At 34.3% G+C, this 19,114-nt stretch overlaps 1 protein-coding gene across 1 annotated transcript; it reads left to right on the forward strand.

The window, feature by feature from the left end:
- Positions 1 to 3,118: 3,118 nt before the first annotated feature.
- LOC132706228 (neural/ectodermal development factor IMP-L2) lies at positions 3,119 to 18,881 on the forward strand. The gene is made up of 5 exons (XM_060677436.1): positions 3,119 to 3,388; positions 17,081 to 17,180; positions 17,242 to 17,414; positions 17,474 to 17,753; positions 18,429 to 18,881. The coding sequence occupies exons 1-5, from the start codon at positions 3,386 to 3,388 to the stop codon at positions 18,668 to 18,670; spliced, it is 798 nt and encodes a 265-aa protein (XP_060533419.1). The 5' UTR covers positions 3,119 to 3,385; the 3' UTR covers positions 18,671 to 18,881.
- The last annotated feature ends 233 nt before the right edge of the window (positions 18,882 to 19,114 follow it).

The raw sequence follows: 19,114 nt of genomic DNA on the forward strand, positions 1-19,114 counted from the left end.
ATCAGATTTTTCTGACAGACTCCAGACCTGTGATCACTCTCTACATTATTATACACCAAGCGCATATTAACGGAAAATGAAGGACTAATATATTGGTTCAAATTTCTCTGATTTCATAATAAGAGTATGAGCCAAATGTTTTAATCAAGTACTTGTGATTTTGGTAAACATCGATATAGATCAATTTCAAATCTTTGATTAATTAATTATTAAAAAAAAAATCTAAGTTGAAATTGAAACTTTGATACCCTGTATCTCGCTTAATTAAATTGTAAATTTTTACCTAAAGAACCTCCTATTTTGTCATGTACCATTACTTATGTGACACCCTGTATAGTTGAGATTCATATCTAGTTACATGTAGAAAATTAAAATTTTCGATAAAAAAGTAATTTTGCTATATTACTAGGAAAAAGATATCTAAATAATGAATATGTCCCTAAAATTACATCGTAATAAAATGAAGGAGAAAATTTTATTGAAGTAAATATGTAGATGTAACATTTAATTCGAAATAATGTTTAAAGTCTTAAAATTATAAAGACAAAAATATCTTCCAAAATGAAAGCTATCCATAGGAAAGATTGCGGTTCTCTCGCACAGAGTTTCACGTCTCATGTCTTTTTATCATTATCGAATCTTGAGAAAGCAATTCGGCGTTTTTCTTTTTGATAAACGACATGCACGACACTATCTGATAAAAATTTAATACTAAAAAACGAAAAAACTATGATATTTTGTTTTACATTTTTACAACCGGTAAACTTTGGTAACAAATGGCGAATATGCGACTTTTCTAACAATCATTTCATAAATACAAAACAACCAAATCAACAATGGTATCCGGCAAGAGTCATGCCTTTGAGTCAAATTCCCGAGATTTTGATAAAAAATACATAGATACAATGTCAGCCAAAATCAAAACAACCGATTCTAAAGTACTTTGGAGAGAGAGAGGGGGGGGGGGGGAGAGAGAAATTAAAAATTGATTGCTTCATTTTAAAATTTTGAACTGAGCATACACCGATTCGTTTTAAACTTATAAAGTTACTTAGACACGTACTTAAAAATATTCATATAGCTGCTTTAAATCTAGCGTTTCTTCAGTTCCATCCAACAGGTTATACCTGTTTTGTTCTCCCAATTTTATAATGGGGGGCAGGTAATTTTACCGTGATGAAGCAAATTTTTGTACTTTTTTTTAGACCCTTCTAAACCATTCAAAACTATTATTCTGGAAGCTTTTCGCATTATCTTTTTATTGAAAACATTATTTATTGAACAATGGTTTTCGATAATTTTTAACAAATAAGGGTAGTTCCGAAATACTCTTAAAAATGGGCCTTGTCAGAGGTGTTACTAAAGATAAATTTATAATTATGAGAAAAATGAATTTCTAGCATTGTTAAAGAACAGTAATAAATAACACATTTTATTAAGAAGGTAAGCCGAAAGAGATATTTACAAAATTTGCATTTATTTTATCTATCCAAAACTAGTATTTCTATTATTATATACAGAGAATTCCTCTTTTTCTAACATGTAAATGGTTATTTAAAATTACTTCAGGACGAAGAAAAAAAATAATTTCCAACTTTTTAGAAATGATTTTTTTACGACCGAATTTGTGAAATGTGAGGTAACACACAGAAGTAGAATTTGTAATTTGGGAATAAAAATTTGAAATATTTTATAATAACATTGACTTCGAAAAATCGTCGCTGCGAGGGGCAAGTTCGTCGCAAGTAGCTCGAATCAGCTTTTTATTTTAAAAACTCGATGTAATTTTATTGTGAATACACCCTGTATAAAGAGACATCTCGTCGAACTTCAAAGTTACGGCAAACTTCGGTAAATATTAAAATTTATACTAGTAATTGCAATTCTAGACGAAACCTTAAACTCTCTCTCGAAACAGTTTACGATACTGTTCATATCAAATTATCACATCCTTAAAAGTTGTTCATTTATTGGCAATAATTCAACCACAAAAGCGGAAATTTCTATGATCTATAGAATTTTTTGCCCACAAACGACAATGTTCCAAAGAGAGGCTATGGCTCTGGATCTCCTTAGTTTCCTGACATACGAATTTTTCCAATGGAGTTATTGGTTTTCAAGAAACTACTTGCTTTCTGAATCCATGCAGTACATGGTAATAGTAAATGACGTCATCGCGTTATGGAGGGCGAGAAATAGTGATTTTCATTTGGATTTTTTCAAATATCTTGAAAACCGTAAATACAAAAATTGTGGCCCTTGATACGGCCTATACTGTTTGAATGGATTCGCTATTTCTTGTACGAATTTTGATTTACGGTTAATAATTTACTCTGTAAAATTTTCAGTGTCTTTTAGATTTTTGTCCATAACTAAAACACCTTGTATATAATCGAAAAAATGCGTGAAAAAAAGTTACAGCGCTGAGCTCACACGTATTATGGTTGTAAAATTTTTCCGATCGGATAAATGGTTTTGGAGGAAAAGATGATTTTCTGGATGCCAAAACAACAAAAAAAAATAAAAACAAATACTTCGCGTTATTTTATTCCTCCCAATTTAACGAGTCTAAATGCGGGTCCAGACATCTACTTCTCTCCCAAGTCTCAAGTCGGTAGCTGCAAATTTGGGGCACTTATTATGTATCTCCTGGAGGGTTAAAAGGGGCGCAAAGACGGAACGGAGAACGGAGACAAAAAAAATTTTTTTTTCGACGCTGATCATTTCTGTACCAATGGCGATCACATAGGTCCTACCGTTACGGAGATATGAAATTTTTATACGAGCGCAGATACTTTCGAAAAAATCGATTTTTCGAAAGTAACACTATTACCACTATTACCACAATTAAGCTAAACTTAAATTTAAATCGAGTAGAACATATTGAAGCTCTACAATTAAGAATTTTGTTACCAAAATCCGCGCTTTCCCAAACGCTCCCTCCTAATTAGTATGGCCGGGCGAGAGAAAAAAAAAGAACACCACCAGAGCGGCGGCGACGGTATATCCGAAGGTGTTCCCGTGGACTTGTCGCACGCGATTGGTCGAAACGTTACGCGAGATGACGCAACGTCAGTGACGATTTTCATTGAGGATTGTTTAAAGAGCCGGGCACGACGTTTCGAAAAGCCATTTCAGAAGTGACCGCGTGTAAGTAGTACCACTCAGTCGCCCTCCAGATTCGCGTCCGCGCTCTTTTTTTTTCGACTAAATGTTTTTTAATATCGACGGCTCTGTCTCGTTCGTAAGTTTTTACCCCGTGAAACGAGGCCATACGGATAATTTCCCCGATCGGACCGTCAAGTGACGAAACGTCGCGACGCAAACGCACACATCAGTCCCAACGGCATTTTCTTATTTCTTGTTTTCCGAGAAATTCATCGAAATGGTAAGTGTGCATTATTATCATTATTATACTAACCGATTACGGGAAAATTTCGATGACTTCTAAGTACAACTTTCGTTTTTTTTTTTTAGTTTCCTCTTATTCCTTTCTTTGAATGTTAATTAATTTAAGCGCTTTCGTTGAATGAAGTTCGATAAAATTAGAAAAAGTCACCGCTACGGCGAACGCACAATGTAAGAACCCACGCGACCGGATAGTTCTAGAAAAATCGGCAGGAACTTGAAGAATAATATACGAAATGTTTTAATTAATTTTATCGATAATAATCGCTTCAAGTGGCACTCGCGGAGAAAGAAATTCCCCGATTACAATCGCCATCGTTATTCCTTAACCTCAAAATCTCATTAGTTGAGACGCTAGAGAACAAAGAATCAACATTTTTCTTCATTGAGAATTTAAATTTTCGGAAATTAAAAATGAATTGACAGGGAGAATTGAAGTCGTCGAATTAACATTTACGCACGAGACCAGCGTAAAGTTTCGACGTGTAAAAATCCGGAGAACGCAAGATTTTTGTATCTACCCTGAAACTGAAAATAATTGCTTTTACACGCATTACTTCCAGCTTTTGCGTGAATTTCTATCTAATTGCGAGTGTCATTTATTAGCATTATTTGCAAAATTAACTATTAACCAAAAGCTGTGGGACACCAAAGTCTGTCTAATGCGTTTTTACCAATCGAAAAAGATATTTATAAGAACTCTCGGTATCTAGAGAACACGTTGTTAAAATCAATTATCGTAGAGTTGAAATGTCCATAGGGAGTGTGTGCCATTTTTTGATGCAAAAAACATTTTGGGTTAAGATTGACGTACGTGCCCCGCCGGGATATGTGCCTATCGTAATAATTAATAAGTTATGTCAGAGACAATTTCATGTCGAAGGTCGTATGTGCCATCCACACGAAATATACTCCAGCTTTATATTAACGAATAGACTAATACTTATCTTAAAACAACAAGTCTTAAAATAAGTACAGCTGATGTACAGCAAAATAAGTCCGGTGTTGTATATTCAAAAGACGCTTATTCTGAAGTATAGACACGGACGAAAACCAATGTTTTAAGAAAACGTCAAAACCTTTGGAAAGTTTTAAGTGCAAGTTTAATCCCATTAAAAGAAGTCAATTATTGATTTTTTGCCAGAACAAGCACACATTTTTTTTATATAGGAAATTGTTAAAATTGTACATTTTTTAGATTTGATAATTTGTTTCTCTTTCTCTACGTTAATTTTTTTTGTTTTCCAAATTTATTTAGAGTTTTTTGTATTTTTTTATAAGTTCACTAAGGTCGTCTTAGTTAATAAATATTTGCGTAACCTGCTTTTGCCGTATTTTTACGAATTCCGGTAGTAATAATCATTGTAAATTTACACAGTTTTCCATGATTATCTCTAAAATGATGTCCAAAAATTTTTGTTTTTTTGTTTAAATGAAATTTATTGCATAGCTCAACTAGTTTTAATTAGCAATAATAACGTTCAGATTAGTATTGAGAAATTGTTGTCACTTTGCTACCGTGTGAAAAATTCGTCTATCCTCGATGAATTCGTGATCCGACTTGTTAAAACATGTTTCGTTCAACGCTTTAACACGTGTCAACGCCATATCTACCGAGTATTGCGACATCATTTTCCGTAAAATCACTTCCAATTTCGACAGGCGCCGATAAAATTACCTTCGAAAATGATATCGCATCGTTGTGAATGATTCAAAATTATAAGTTTAGCTTAAAATCACACTTTGAGATCAATTATCCGAAAAAACATGTTTTACAAACAACATTCATTACAAAATATTTTTCTAAACATTTGTAACATTCCTTTGCAAAATTCCTAACATGCTTTGATAGTTTATGTGTTCAAAAAAATTCTATAAAAAAAGTTCCCGTATAGGTCCGGAAATACATTCTTTCCGAAGTACAGAATTTTACACTTTTCTTTAAAATTAATTCAAATATCTTTTCGTGGATTTGTTCGAAATTTGACAGCGTTAGTTCTAGTGACAAAAATTAAACAATGGCGTTACTTTTTTACCTATTGATTTTTTTTATACCTTGCTTGGTTTACAATAAAAATACGACTACAAATGACTTTTATATATTTATTATACAAAAATTAACAAAAACTGTTGAAAGTGAGCACTTGCAGGTGTTATTCAGATGGGTTCCTCATTTTGTACCTATCTGTTAAATATTTAATACGGAACTTTATGGAGGAACAGGAAAGTCAAAAACAGCAAGAACGGTAGAACTGGAAGAAGAAGAAGAAGAAGAAGAAGCAGAATAACTACTGACGCTGGTTCTGTTTACCCATAAAGCGACTTTTTCAAGAAATGCAATAAGGAATTCTGATAATAACCATTTATCCACATCCACATGTATTATTTGAGTGAGTTTTTGATACTAACATACGGAAAGCGCTGGATTGACCAAAGACGGCTTATGGCCTGCACGATCCCCGTGGAAATTATACAGGCCCTATAACATCGAATTATTGATGGGTGCTACTTAATTAGGAACTATACTAGTATTGTTGATGGAGTACGCCAGTCCAGTGCATTCGAGTTAGAGGCGGATACTTTCGCAGTTTTTGTATTTTTTTGTATGATAAATAAAGCTATCTTAGTAGAATTGTACGCAATTATCGAACTGTTGAAAAATAATTGTATGATAAAACGCCAAGCAAAAACACATGAGCAAACGAAGTAACATTTGAGAAAAATTCAAGAGACGAAAAAGTAAGAAATTTAATTTAATTAGTATAATTTAAAGTCACTGGCGTACTAATTTTTTCACAGAATGATTTGAAGAATTACCCCCATCTCCCATCTAAGTCTTGGTAACCTATGTGCCTTTATATATACCGTGTGTAGCATATGTGTCTTAAAAAATATAATCGATTAACAGACAAATTCCAAGCTATCAATTGAAATTGAACCTTTTAATTAACTTATACTGAAAATCTGTATGAGTGCAATTTGTTGGTTTTTAACACTTTCACTTAGTTTTGGTTAGTTACGAATTGACCAGTAAAATTTTAATTTTAAAGATACAATGGAAATTTATATTTACTTATTTTTATTGTGCATTACGCCGCCGTAGCGTCGATCTGAGCACTAAATGGATATATTGATTGGGATTCCCCGAATCATTAAGGATCGTATTCGGGCCTTCCTTGAAGAGGGTTATAGGTAAATTGGACATCACAAACGCATAATTTATTATAAAATATATATTATTATTAAATATCGATAGAAAACACTCTATAATTGCAAGATGTTATTTAAAACAATTTGGTCGAATATGACAAGTCAATTATGTGGTCAAGTGACCAGCTCCAACACTACTCTCATCACAGTTCTCCGAAAAATATCACCTTCTCTTCAATTTCTCTAGTGGAAATACTCGACACATTTGTCTGTAGATTCGTTTAACGTTTTCTCATTTTTTGATTTAATAAACGATAAATTTCCAAAATATCATACCTTTTCAAGTTAGCAATGATGGCTAAAGTAATCCGGAGTGGATCTTACTCCATTTTTATCGCAGCAAAATATCGCGTTTTTCTATATTGGAAAACTTTTTAACAAATATTGTTCTTCGTCACCATGGTAACCATACTAAAAGCGTTTCATTTTATGTAATAATCTTTTTTGCATGAAGAACGTTAAGCTAAAATAACCCTACCATGTGACATAGTATCGTCAAAATCATAATCAATCTCTCTACTTAGCAAAACTTAAAAAGGCTTCCATAAAAAAAAACTAAGTTTTTTTCATCTGCCAAAAATGGCAAGTGCGAGGAAAAATATTTTTATGTGATATATACGATATTTACGAAGCTAGAAGCATTATAAAAAATCGCCAAAAATCAGTTTACTTTAAATATCAATTGACGGCTGACAAATTTTGAAAAACTGAAAACTATAACTGCAACTGCAACTCTTTGGCCATGTCAACTTTTTCGTATTTGCCACAGAGGGAAATTCACGTCAATAATCCTTAATAGGTTTTTAAATACCCAAAAATGTTGATTTTAGCATTGTTTTGACCTGATAAAGGCATTCCTTTTAGCCATCAATGACGTTTGCTTTGTTGGACACCGTGCGAAACGGTCACCGTTTGGTTAGCAAAATGGCGTCCGCCGCATCAGAAACGCATCGCAGCGCAAATTGCGAGTTTTTTCTTTCTCCGTTTCGTCACGGTCGAACAAAAGAAACCGCCAAATTGACAGAACGGCCTTAAGTGCTTTATAATGGCGGTCGCGAAATTAAATCTCGATTTACGCAAACCGCAGGGGGGAAAAACGCGGCCGTTCTCACGACTTTTGCGATTTCGAACGGAATTAGGGGCGACGGGAGAAAAAAGAACCGCCCGGATTACGCGCTCCACGTGGCAACGTCGCGACGAAACGTGCACCTGCCTGCGTGAACGCGAATGCTTAAGATATAATTAAAACCAGGTTTTAATTCGGCGACAGATTATGGAAATAAAAAGCAGGACCGTATTCGTAAAAGTTAATGAATTACCGGGTGATCATTTATCATGTATACTTTTTTAGGTTTTGGAAAAACAATAATATACAAAAAAAAATCTTCAAAAATAGTAAGCTATTTGCAAGATATATTTTTATAGACACAGGGTGTTGCAGAAATCACCCACAGACAAAAGTTATATATTTTTCGAGGAACGCGCTGTATATCATACGCTTAATAAAATTCCCTAAAAATTCAGCACATTTCTTGTATAATATGTACTATACCCAAATTCAATAGTTTTTGAGTATATGCGCTTTTAACATAAAAGCAACATTCAAAAATAAAATATTCTAGAACTTATAATTTATATCTTAGGTGGCTGTGAAGTACATCGTCACCAAAAAACAAAATGTTTGTTTACAAGTGACAGTGCCAGTTACCAGTTACAGATATATTAAAACTTACGTTCCTTTTATTACAAAATGCTTTATTCGGAAAGAGAAAAAGGAACGAACTTGGCAAGAGATTTACATAAGTTGAAGAAATTTTTCCAAAAGAAAAATATCGAAAAGCCTGTAAGCAGTCCGGGAAGCAGGATACAAGGCGTCAAAATTAAGCCACCACAAAATCAACGCTCAGACATCGAGAAAAAAGGGTTGAATTTTGCTCATAGAAAAAATTAACCGAAATTATGCTTATTTAAAAAATGGTGGTAATTGCTATAATTCCAACGACGTCAAGCTGTAAATGTGTGATGTGCTATTTTAAACAACAGGATAATAGGTCCTCATTTCTTCGATGTTACTTTAATCGGTAATGGTTATCTAAATTTTCTTTAGAACGAATTAGAAAACTGTATGGACAAGCTCCCACTGGAACAACTAAGGAATTTACTCTGTCAACAAGACGGTGCTCCACCTCATTCTGTGGTGTTTGTTAAACACTATTTACATCAAAGGTGGACTGGAAACGATGAAACAATAAAATGGCACGCAACAGTTTCAATGGGTGCATTTTTATGCGGAACTCAAAAGAACAGTAGTTTAAATTCCAAATCAAGAATAATATTTTCAATCTATCATTGCCGCTTTAAAAATATTACGGAGTACATACATCACACTTATTGAAAGTGGGGAACCAGTTGAACAATTTCCATTTGTAAAAACAATTATATAAATTTTAAGTTCTAGAATATTTTTTAATGTTGCGAATATTTTGAAAACTATTGAATTTAAGCATAGCATAGAGGTATTAGGGTATTCTTAGGAATTAGGAAAAGCCATAGGAAAGACATAGAAGTAGTAACGTTGGTCGGTGCTCCAAAAATAAAACCTCCCAATTATCTCAAAAGTTTTAAAACAATTCTTAATTCATGTCAGTGGTTGCGTCTAGTTCGTTGTCGTAACGAAGTAGACATTTCAAAAAAAATTAACGCCTGGAAGTGTTTGTTTGAGCCATCAGAATAACCGTGAATTACAAAAACCAATAAGGTTACAGAGCACCGACTTGTGGCTGACATTACTACAATTAGATGCGGACTGTTAAAACTGACTCAAAGAGACTTCGATCTTTTTCACGAAGAAAAAAGAGACAAGTTAAATTAAAACAAATACTTAGGGAGAATATTCAACGACACGATCCGAAGCGGCAACATCGCAGAATGTGCACGTGACTCATCGCGACGGTAGGCCGCTGTTGCCATGGGCAACAGGCGGACACTTGTTTGCGCGCGTAATTAAGGATTTGCGACGCCCCAGGCCCGCATATTATTTTTTCCCAAAAGAAAAAAAGACCAATCGCTTTGTTATATGATCCGAGTTTCTTTCTATTGATGTCGAAGTACCGCCGTAGGGTTCTGAATTTTATCACGGCGCGCAGTTTCAAATCGTCCTCGTCCTTCACGAGATTTTTTAATATACAAGTTGTAGATAATGATTCAGTAGATATACTAAGTGGTTGTCGAACTTCCATCAACTTTATTATATTTTACGTTACGACAATATTTCGATCAGACAAAGGAAGACCGACAATCTCTTAGTATTTATATAAACAAAGGGATAATCATATTTGTATCCTAAACGTCTTGAAGCCCAATATTTTTTACATTAAAAACCATATCTGGTCACGTCAGGCTGGTTGTTCAATCGATATAAACTTCACACGCTGCTATTCTATTGCAAAATAATTCAATGTGCGACATAGCCCTATCTGTACAACATTAGATTTCAGACGGACGTCCGCAATTTGAACCTCCGTAGAACAAAGCATTTGAAAAGGCCTGCTTAAGAGACTTCTCTCTGACGCAATTGGTTGTGATAAATAAGTTGAAAAAGTGCCTTTTCGGTAAGAAAAATGCCTTTACCTAGATGCTTCCTTGTCCTTAATTGCCTCCCACTCCAAGCCTTATCTGTTCCTCAGGCTGTTAATGTCTGTCGCAGATGTCTGACTTTGTTAGTCCCTTGCTACCAAATTTAAATCGGGATATAATCTGGTTAATATTATTGTTATTAAAAGTTAAAGCAATAAAGCTATGTATTACTATTATTATTATCGTTATTCAACGTTTCCTAGCGACAGCGCGTCCGCTATACCCTGCTGTTAATTAATTTCCACTCGACGGCGTCGCCGAAATGTTTTTGGAGGTTTTCAAAACGCCTGGCCGAATGCCCGCCGCATTTTTTTTGCCGCGATTCCTTAGATCCGCGGCCAGACCGAGTGGTACCGCCGTTTTTACGAAGAGCGTTGCCAAGGTGACCTCGTCGACGGACATTAGACGAAATCGCGACTTTGTATTTTTTTGATAATAATTACATAAGAGAATGCGCAAGTACCAATTTTCCGAAAATGCAACTTTTATCCAAAAATAAATAAGTAAATATGCCCCTGAACAACAAAATTTAAACTTTTATTTATTTAAAGAAGGGTACCTAACAGGCACGAAGCCCAACTAACAGGTAGTTTGTAGTACAAATTATTACAAAGTCACGGAGACATTGAAAGTAATAATGACAGAGAATAGGAAATACTGAAATTATTAAGAAAATAGGTGAAAATTTTAAAATATTTGCTCTTGCAGTGGAGGCAGAAAGAATGTGTGAACGTGGGGAACAAAAAAATTTACTTTTAAAACATTGTGCTACTCTTAATAATAAATAATAAATTTCATTAAAATATTTAAAATGGGATTACATATATTAAAAATATATATATTTCGTTTATTTATTTATTTAAGAAGTCTACCTAACAGGCATGAATCACAACAGGTAGATTGTTGTGCAAGTATTAAATAGTTACATTGGCAACAAATGATTATACCGCGAAAACTTAAATCTCGCCTAACATAAGCATAAACTCTAAAAAAAAACATAATCATAATTAACGGGACCAAATAAATAAGAACTAAATGTGATCACACTTGATGAAGACACGGTGTTGTCGAAACAATTGTCACGTAAAAATATATAATTTAGTGAAAATCTGAACTTTTGCTTCTTATTTATTTTGATAAATGGATTGTCATCTCAGTTCAATTAATGGGACAATAACATTTTTACCTTAGTAATAGATTGCGCAAAAAAGTCCAAATCGTCCCGTGTACAATGTACTTGGAACACAATGGGAAAATAGCTAAAAATTTTAAAATATTTGTTCTAGGTGTGGACAGAGGGAACGTGTTACTATGTCTAGAGTTAATACGGGGAACAAGAAAATTTAGTCTACATAATAGGTCACAGCAATCAAACAAGTTATTTAAAATTTTCACGGCGACCACTAAGGGACCACACTAAGAGACACAACAAAATCTATTTAATAATATCGTATGCGAAAAGACTTCTGGGGCATATACTCCGTTATACTAACTTATTCCGTACATATTTCAAAAACTTGCGCTGAATTTTTGCCATGGTATTAATTGTACCCAAGAGACTTCTGTATTTTTAAAGTCTCTATTTCACCGTACGATGAATCCATAGCTTTTTGATGTTTCTGCCAGTACCTTTTAAAGGAATTTTGATATACAGGGTGTTTATTAATTATATCCAACTTGTATCCTCAAAATTCAGTTCGTCAATCCCATATAGCTTTTAGATAATATAGTGGCTCTACTACAATAAAAATTGATGCTAAACTGCACTTTGCGTCATTTTCTTTTTAAACAGCGGCTTCCAAATACATAACTTGTTTTTTGAGAAAATACTGTCATAAAAATTCCGCATTCAAAGTTCTGTCAGCGGCCACGTTGGTTGTCGAATGCCGCAAGGTCGTTGAATAAAAACAATATTTTTAATCTCGCACTTCCGCAAATGGACCTCAATTTTTTTACCTAGTTGCTCTGGTAAAAATATGGCCAATTGTCTTAGAACACAAAAAACTCGGAATAATTTTTAATAGTGACTCTAGAAGTAAAAATCAAATCTAAAAAAAATACTTCAAAGATAGTTTAGTCGCCTAGAAAATTATATAAAAACAAGGACAGACTTAAACAGTCATGAAAAATAAACAGCTACTTTTTTATTTTAAATCTCAAAATGCAAGTGTTTTGGTGTGACCTAATATGCAGGACAGACTGAAATTAGATTTAATTAGATTATGGGTCTTAATTGGCTCCCAAAATATTCAATGCTGAGATACAAAATGTTTTAGCTAATTAAAATTTTTGTAGATATTGATTGAGGACATTTAAGATTCTATTATACTTTATTCAATTTTTCGTAAATCTATTAAATTTTTAACTGCAACGTAATAAAATTTAAATAAAAATTAGCTTTTCTAAAGTTTTTTTTTGGTACAATGGTAAGCGTAGAAAATTATTATTTGCCTACCGTGGTTGAACAAAATATCAGCAGTAGCCAAAATATCAAATTCAAACCCGTGGTGGAAATTTAAAAAAATCTTGTACGTTGACAGTTGCTACTTAATGATCCACAAATGTTTACAAAACTTCATAAAAATATTTTTTCGTTGACAATTTTAACAAAAAGTGTTTTTTTCGTAAAACTGTAGTTCCCAACTTTCGTTTTCAAAAGTCATCTAATCAATTGACATAAAAAAATGGCCAGTCAATTCCACAACCATACATATGATTGAGAATATAGCAATACAATATAATAAAATAATGAAAGACTTATAACTCATTCCTCTACTTCTACAGGGTGAAAAGATATTTTTCACAAATAGGGCCAACAAAATGCACTATAAACAGCTGAAATTCCGAATTTCGCATGTTCAATCATATTCAATGAGTATTACTTTTTGTATTTTAACAGTATACTAACATATATTTTGCTAAAAGAAAATTCGGATTTAATAATGGCAGTATTACTGAAAATATTCCCAAATTTGGGAATGTTAAAGTGTTAGTGGCTATCTTTGGTTGTAATAGTCTCAGACAATGTTCCCTTAAGAGATGAAGCAAAAACTGTTCTACGAAAAAGAATGCCCCAACTTTAAAAAGGTGTAAATTTTAGTTATCTCTAATATATGATAATTTGGCAAAAAAACGGGATATAAAATTAAATGAATACGCCCCCTGGTGGTCACGCTAAAAATTTAAAAATAGTTTTCCTTTGGCTGCTTTAGTCGCAGTTTTTTTTTCACCCCCAGTCTTTACGACGATTAGATAGGGCCGAGTGGCCTTCTCAATTGGTACAAAATACAGAATCTAATAATCTGGAGACTTCACATTTAGCATTAATTTTTTGAAACGAGCGCTTGTATAATAATAACAATGGGTAATTACGAATAGCAATCGAAATAATTATAGGCCTCGCGGTTGCTTCCTCCACTTTCGTATTTGGCCACATTCTCTCTCGTACTGCGTCTAATCGAACCGGATAAATCGAGCACACGAACTTCCTTATCGCATTAACCGCGTTAATAATTCTTCGGGCGACAAAAGACAGGCGAGAGAAGACCCGTAACGACGCTCTTCCTTTCCGCGATGTGTCGTAGTAAGTTTTTACGCAAACGCCGTCGCATTTGATAAGATAAACGCGCCAAGATACTTAAGCCAATGGATTTATGAATGAACTTTCCCCCTTCCGCGCGCGCCCCCCACCAGCCGACCGCCCGCGACTGCCGCCACGTGACACACTCGCGGCCCGCTAAAGTTACCCGCAGGCCGTAGAAAACTCGCTTTCGTTTAATCAAAATGTACTACAGGGTGTTCGAAAAATAAACGGACAAGGCGTTTACGCGTTGAAAAATATGAAAAAGTGTTCATAAACATGGGGCTTAGGAAATGCAGTTTTTTCTTGATATCGAAACAAATATTCACTCGATTCTCTTGAAATTTGTCAATGCTGCGTGGCTAATTTGGTCCTAATGGGAAATGGAGTCTTGGGGCACCTTGGCGAATATTACTAGCAAAAAAATGTACGCCACTGGCTTTTTGTAACTTTAATTACCACAACACTCGAGTGACGAAAATCCTCATGCCTAAGTACAATGTCGCCAGCAGCTTTAACTGCTAGAAGTTCCTCTACATGTACATAACCAAATAAAGTTTAAGCACGAAGGAGCTCGTCCTTTAATGAAGATCGCATTTTTAAGAAGTTGCTCCCCTTACTTAAATCCAATAGATTTTTATTTGTGGCGACACCTTAACGCGATGATTAACGTTAATGCTATAGAAACGGTAGAAGAAGTAAGCAATATTTGTTGATGGATCGAACTTCAATCAACCGGAATCAAATTTCAGATATATTAAAATCGGTGAACCTAGATTGAAATCATCTCATTTAATTGAAAAATGCTTGTCTGAAACCTAGTTTTTTTATAACGGTCAAATTATCAACAAACGCCACAGCTATGGGTTCTCCATTATCAACAGTCATCGCCAATAAATTTATGGAAGCCTTTGAGAAGAAAGTCCTTGCCACTTTTCATATAAAACTACGCCACGTTGATGACACCTTTGTTATTTGGTATCATCGTCAAGAATCTCTACGAGATCTGCTTTTCTCTAATAATAATAATAATAATAATAATAATTTCAATATTAGGGATATTAAGCATTCCCATTACAAAACACACTTCATCACAACTTCCCAAAGAAAGAGAGTCCGAAAACAACCCCACACTTGCTCCTGTTGTGCTTCCATACGTTCAAAATATTGCTGACCCCATATCAAGATAAAATTGTTTCGAGATACAAGAAGTTTGCAACATTCCATGCATATGCGCCAAAAAATATATTGGAAAAATATACACCAGGCTAAAAGAACTTAAAATAGCATTAAGACTACGACAAACAAGCTCATCAGTTGTTGCCGAAAATAATCAATAATCATAAGCAATTCTTCTACTAAAGAGTGACTCAGAAACCAAATTCTTTATAGATATAAATAGGTATAAAAATGTAATACATATAACATATAAAAATAAAAATGAAAAAAAAAATGCAGAACAAAAACAATGTTCCATAAAAAAATGATTATTTTAATTTTTAAATGGCAAATTTGTGACATGATTTGAAATAAGTTTAGTCAAGAGGTTAGGTCAGCAGATTTTTTTCCGCTTTTCACGTATTTATATTTCCTAGTTCGAATCAACTTTGAAGAGGAAGTGGGATATCCATGATTATCATTAAGGAAAAAATTCAAGCAAAAAATTCCAATATATGCGCATTTAAATGCATAAAATTTTCATTTGCAGAATATATGCATCGAAATGAACAAAAAATGCAAATCATATCATTTCTTTACCAAGACACCACAGACCTAGTTTGATAAATGTAAATGACATAAAAAATTCGCAATAAAAGTTTTTTTATTCATCGAAACACCACACATTAATACTTAAAATAGCAAATCGCAAAACAAAAAATCTGAAAGCCTTACATTACATTTACCAATGGAAACTGATCTCTTATAAATTCTAAAACCCTATTGATACCATGAGGCAAACAAGTAACATGAAATAGGTTAGAACGAAATATTTTAAAATTTTGACAAAAGTAGTTTGAATTTTTCTGTCGGAAAACTATGTGGCAAAAAAAAAGTTGGTTAATGTTTCTTGGACAACTCTGGTTACACTTAAATTCTTGGTTTTTCCCAATTGTTTGGATGCAACCATTATCAATGCATTTATTGGTTTCCCTTAAGACTCCAATCAATGCTCATGCAAAATATCTCCCAGAAGTCAGTTGTTTCATCAACCAAAATATATTTGTACCCACTTTTTCATTAATGTTGATTCGTTCGGTATGTAAAATTTACAATATTTTGTCGAAAATGATCATAATTGCGGTGGATGAATCTGTAAAATCCGAAAAAGCGATAAATAATTTGGGTTTACATTCGATTAAAAGAACTTTCCTGTTATACCAAATTTCCTATTATATCAAAAAACAAATATCTTTCTTTTTTTACTACATGGCGGGAAAAAAATGTAAAAACATGGTTCATACTTACAATTTTCGAAAAAGCCTTACAAATCAAATTGGTGCCATCCCAAGTGAACTCCCGATAGCTCGACAGATCGATAGATCCACGATATATGGAAGTTAATTTTCCGAATTTTAATAACCACAAAACAAGGCAGTACGGTTTTTTGTGTAAATTGACTGAAATTATTTTTAAAATGCGATGAAATTTATGTTTATTTATATTGTGCGTTACGTCGCCGTCACGTCGTTCTTAGAACTAAAAGAAATCGATATTTTTATTAGATTTTCGTATTTCATATTCAGGTATTCCCTGACGAGGCGGGTTATAGCTAAATTGGACATCAAAAACGCATAATTTATTATAAAATACATATTATTATTAAATAATGATAGATAACACTCTACAATTGCAAGATGATCGAATCTGACTAGTCAATTTACCAGTCCTAACACTACAAGGCACACATAAACATTCTTGTGAAGTAGTAGTAGTAGACGATATGAAAGATACTAAAAATTGCCACCTCTTTAAACTATCGGATTGTGTTTGCAATATTATTCCATTAATTTAACAAACTCTACAGTGAGGATTTATCCTGGTTAATTGAATGAATGTATTTATACATAAGAAAGCAGTAAAGTACCTGAGTCGGCAGCAAAAAATCCGTGTTATGTACAAAACATAAAAAAAATTCAAAAAATGCATTGCCATGACACTTCCGCATCTCATTCGTCCTTCGCAGTAGCATCACAACAGCAATTTTATAAATGACTTGACAATTCAACCACGTTTCGTTTGTTCCAGGTGTTATCATCAGTATTATTAGTGATCCTCTGCCTGCATCTCGCCCACAGCCGGAGGCTGACCGACGACATCGACAACACGGTCAGCACGAACGCGGCGGGTATGAAACGATTTTTTTCGTTTTTGAAAAATCACGACAACCGATTGTAACGCCATTTCAGGCAACCTGGGAAGCTTGGATTTTAGAGATCAAAGAGACTACGTCAAGATAAGTCAGACCCCGGTCCCGGTTATAAGCCGAAACGTCGGCACCCACGTCGAGCTCTACTGCGAGGCGATGGGCTCGCCCCCGCCCACCATCCAATGGTACAAGAGAAACATGAGAATTACCGAGGTACCAGGACGCATTTTCCCCCGAAAATGTTCACTTAACGTTCGAATAAAACATTCCAGAACGAAAGTTTCGACGATTCGAACCTCATCGACGGCACCGCAGGTTTGGCCAAAGTCGCTTCCCGGTTGGTAATCAACTACGTGTTGCCAAGACACCAGGACATCTACCGGTGCGTAGCAGAAGCCGGTTCCCAAATGGCCAGCGCCATCACCGAGCTAATAGTACCGAATAAAGAGGGCAGAGAGATGAACTTCACCCAATTGGTGGCTTCCAAAATATTGGGGGCCCATCACATGCCGAGGGTCACTTTCTGGGCCCCCGCCTTTATGGACGTTATTGGTAAGCTAATCCTCAATCAATAGGGAAACCACCTTTTTTTGGGGAAATACGGAGGAAACACGAGGACATTTAAAAAAATATATGGTAACATACTGGATTAGTAAAAAGTACGGAAACGCTTAAATATCACCGAAACTGCCAAAGCTGATGGTTTTTGAACATATATATATATATAAAGTTGGCACTGCCAGCCAAGACGGTCCATGGCTTGGTTGCATATTCATACACTCTTTCTATTCATCACTTGTGATGGCCAGTCTTATATTCCATAGTAGTCCCTCTCCATCAATTGAATCCATTTAATTTTGAGAAATACTATTGTTAGATTAAACTAGCTTTACGGGTGGGATATTTAATTTATATTTTTTCGACTCAATAATTCAGCTCTCATTCTAATTTTTTCCTCAACATATATAATAATAGTCATCAATTTTTTTTCCTGAATGCCCTTTTCTATAAATAACATTATGTAATTAAAGTTATAAAGATAAATATTTAGTATAGGAAAAAATGATTGAGGTTCTCGTTGAGACAACCTGTTTGAAATTCTGAATCCGATCGAAACTAAAATACTGCATACTAGGAAATATGGAAAATATTTATTTATATTTTTAAAGGTGGTTTCTCCTTGGTCTTAAATATTGACAAATTGAATGTACTTTTGTATCCTCCTAGGATCCGACGTCATCCTGCCTTGCAAGTCGGTGGGCAACCCGAAACCGAATCTCATGTGGATCGATCCCAACTCCAAAATAATCACCGACAACGAAAAGTTCATGGTACATCCGGACGGTGAGCTTAGGATACGGTCCATATCGTGGAACGATATGGGAGTGTACAATTGCATAGTGCAGAATTCGGTGGGCGAGGATTCGGTGGAGACATTTTTGTACCCAATGCAAGAATCTTCAAAATAACGCTGGCAAAGGCAAAGGAAGCAGAGCGACACTAGGAAGTTGTCGTAAAGTCTAGTCAAAACCATTCCAAGATGCTGTCTTGGCAACTTATTTCGTCAATGTTACTACTAGTATTTAAAACCCAAATCGATAGGTATTAATAGGTTCTAAGAAAATAAATTATGTACTTATTTATATTTATACTAGGAGAAAATGTATAATAAAATACAATGCGAAGCAATTTTGTTTTTATAAAATTCCCTTTATATAATGATATTCTTCCAATTAGCGTTCTAATAATGTATTAATCCCAAGATTATGTCCGGTGTATTGTGGGCTTTACTGATCAAGACAGAAACGCCTAATTTAACTATCTGATTTTTATACTGTATGGAAAATAGTCCCTAAATAATGTTCCAAACCTACGAAGCAACTCTGACCCACTATAGGAAACTTATTAATTCC

Source organism: Cylas formicarius, unplaced genomic scaffold (genome assembly GCF_029955315.1).
Source record: "Cylas formicarius isolate icCylForm1 unplaced genomic scaffold, icCylForm1.1 PGA_scaffold_8__14_contigs__length_24414737, whole genome shotgun sequence".
Classification (NCBI taxonomy): domain Eukaryota; kingdom Metazoa; phylum Arthropoda; class Insecta; order Coleoptera; family Brentidae; genus Cylas; species Cylas formicarius.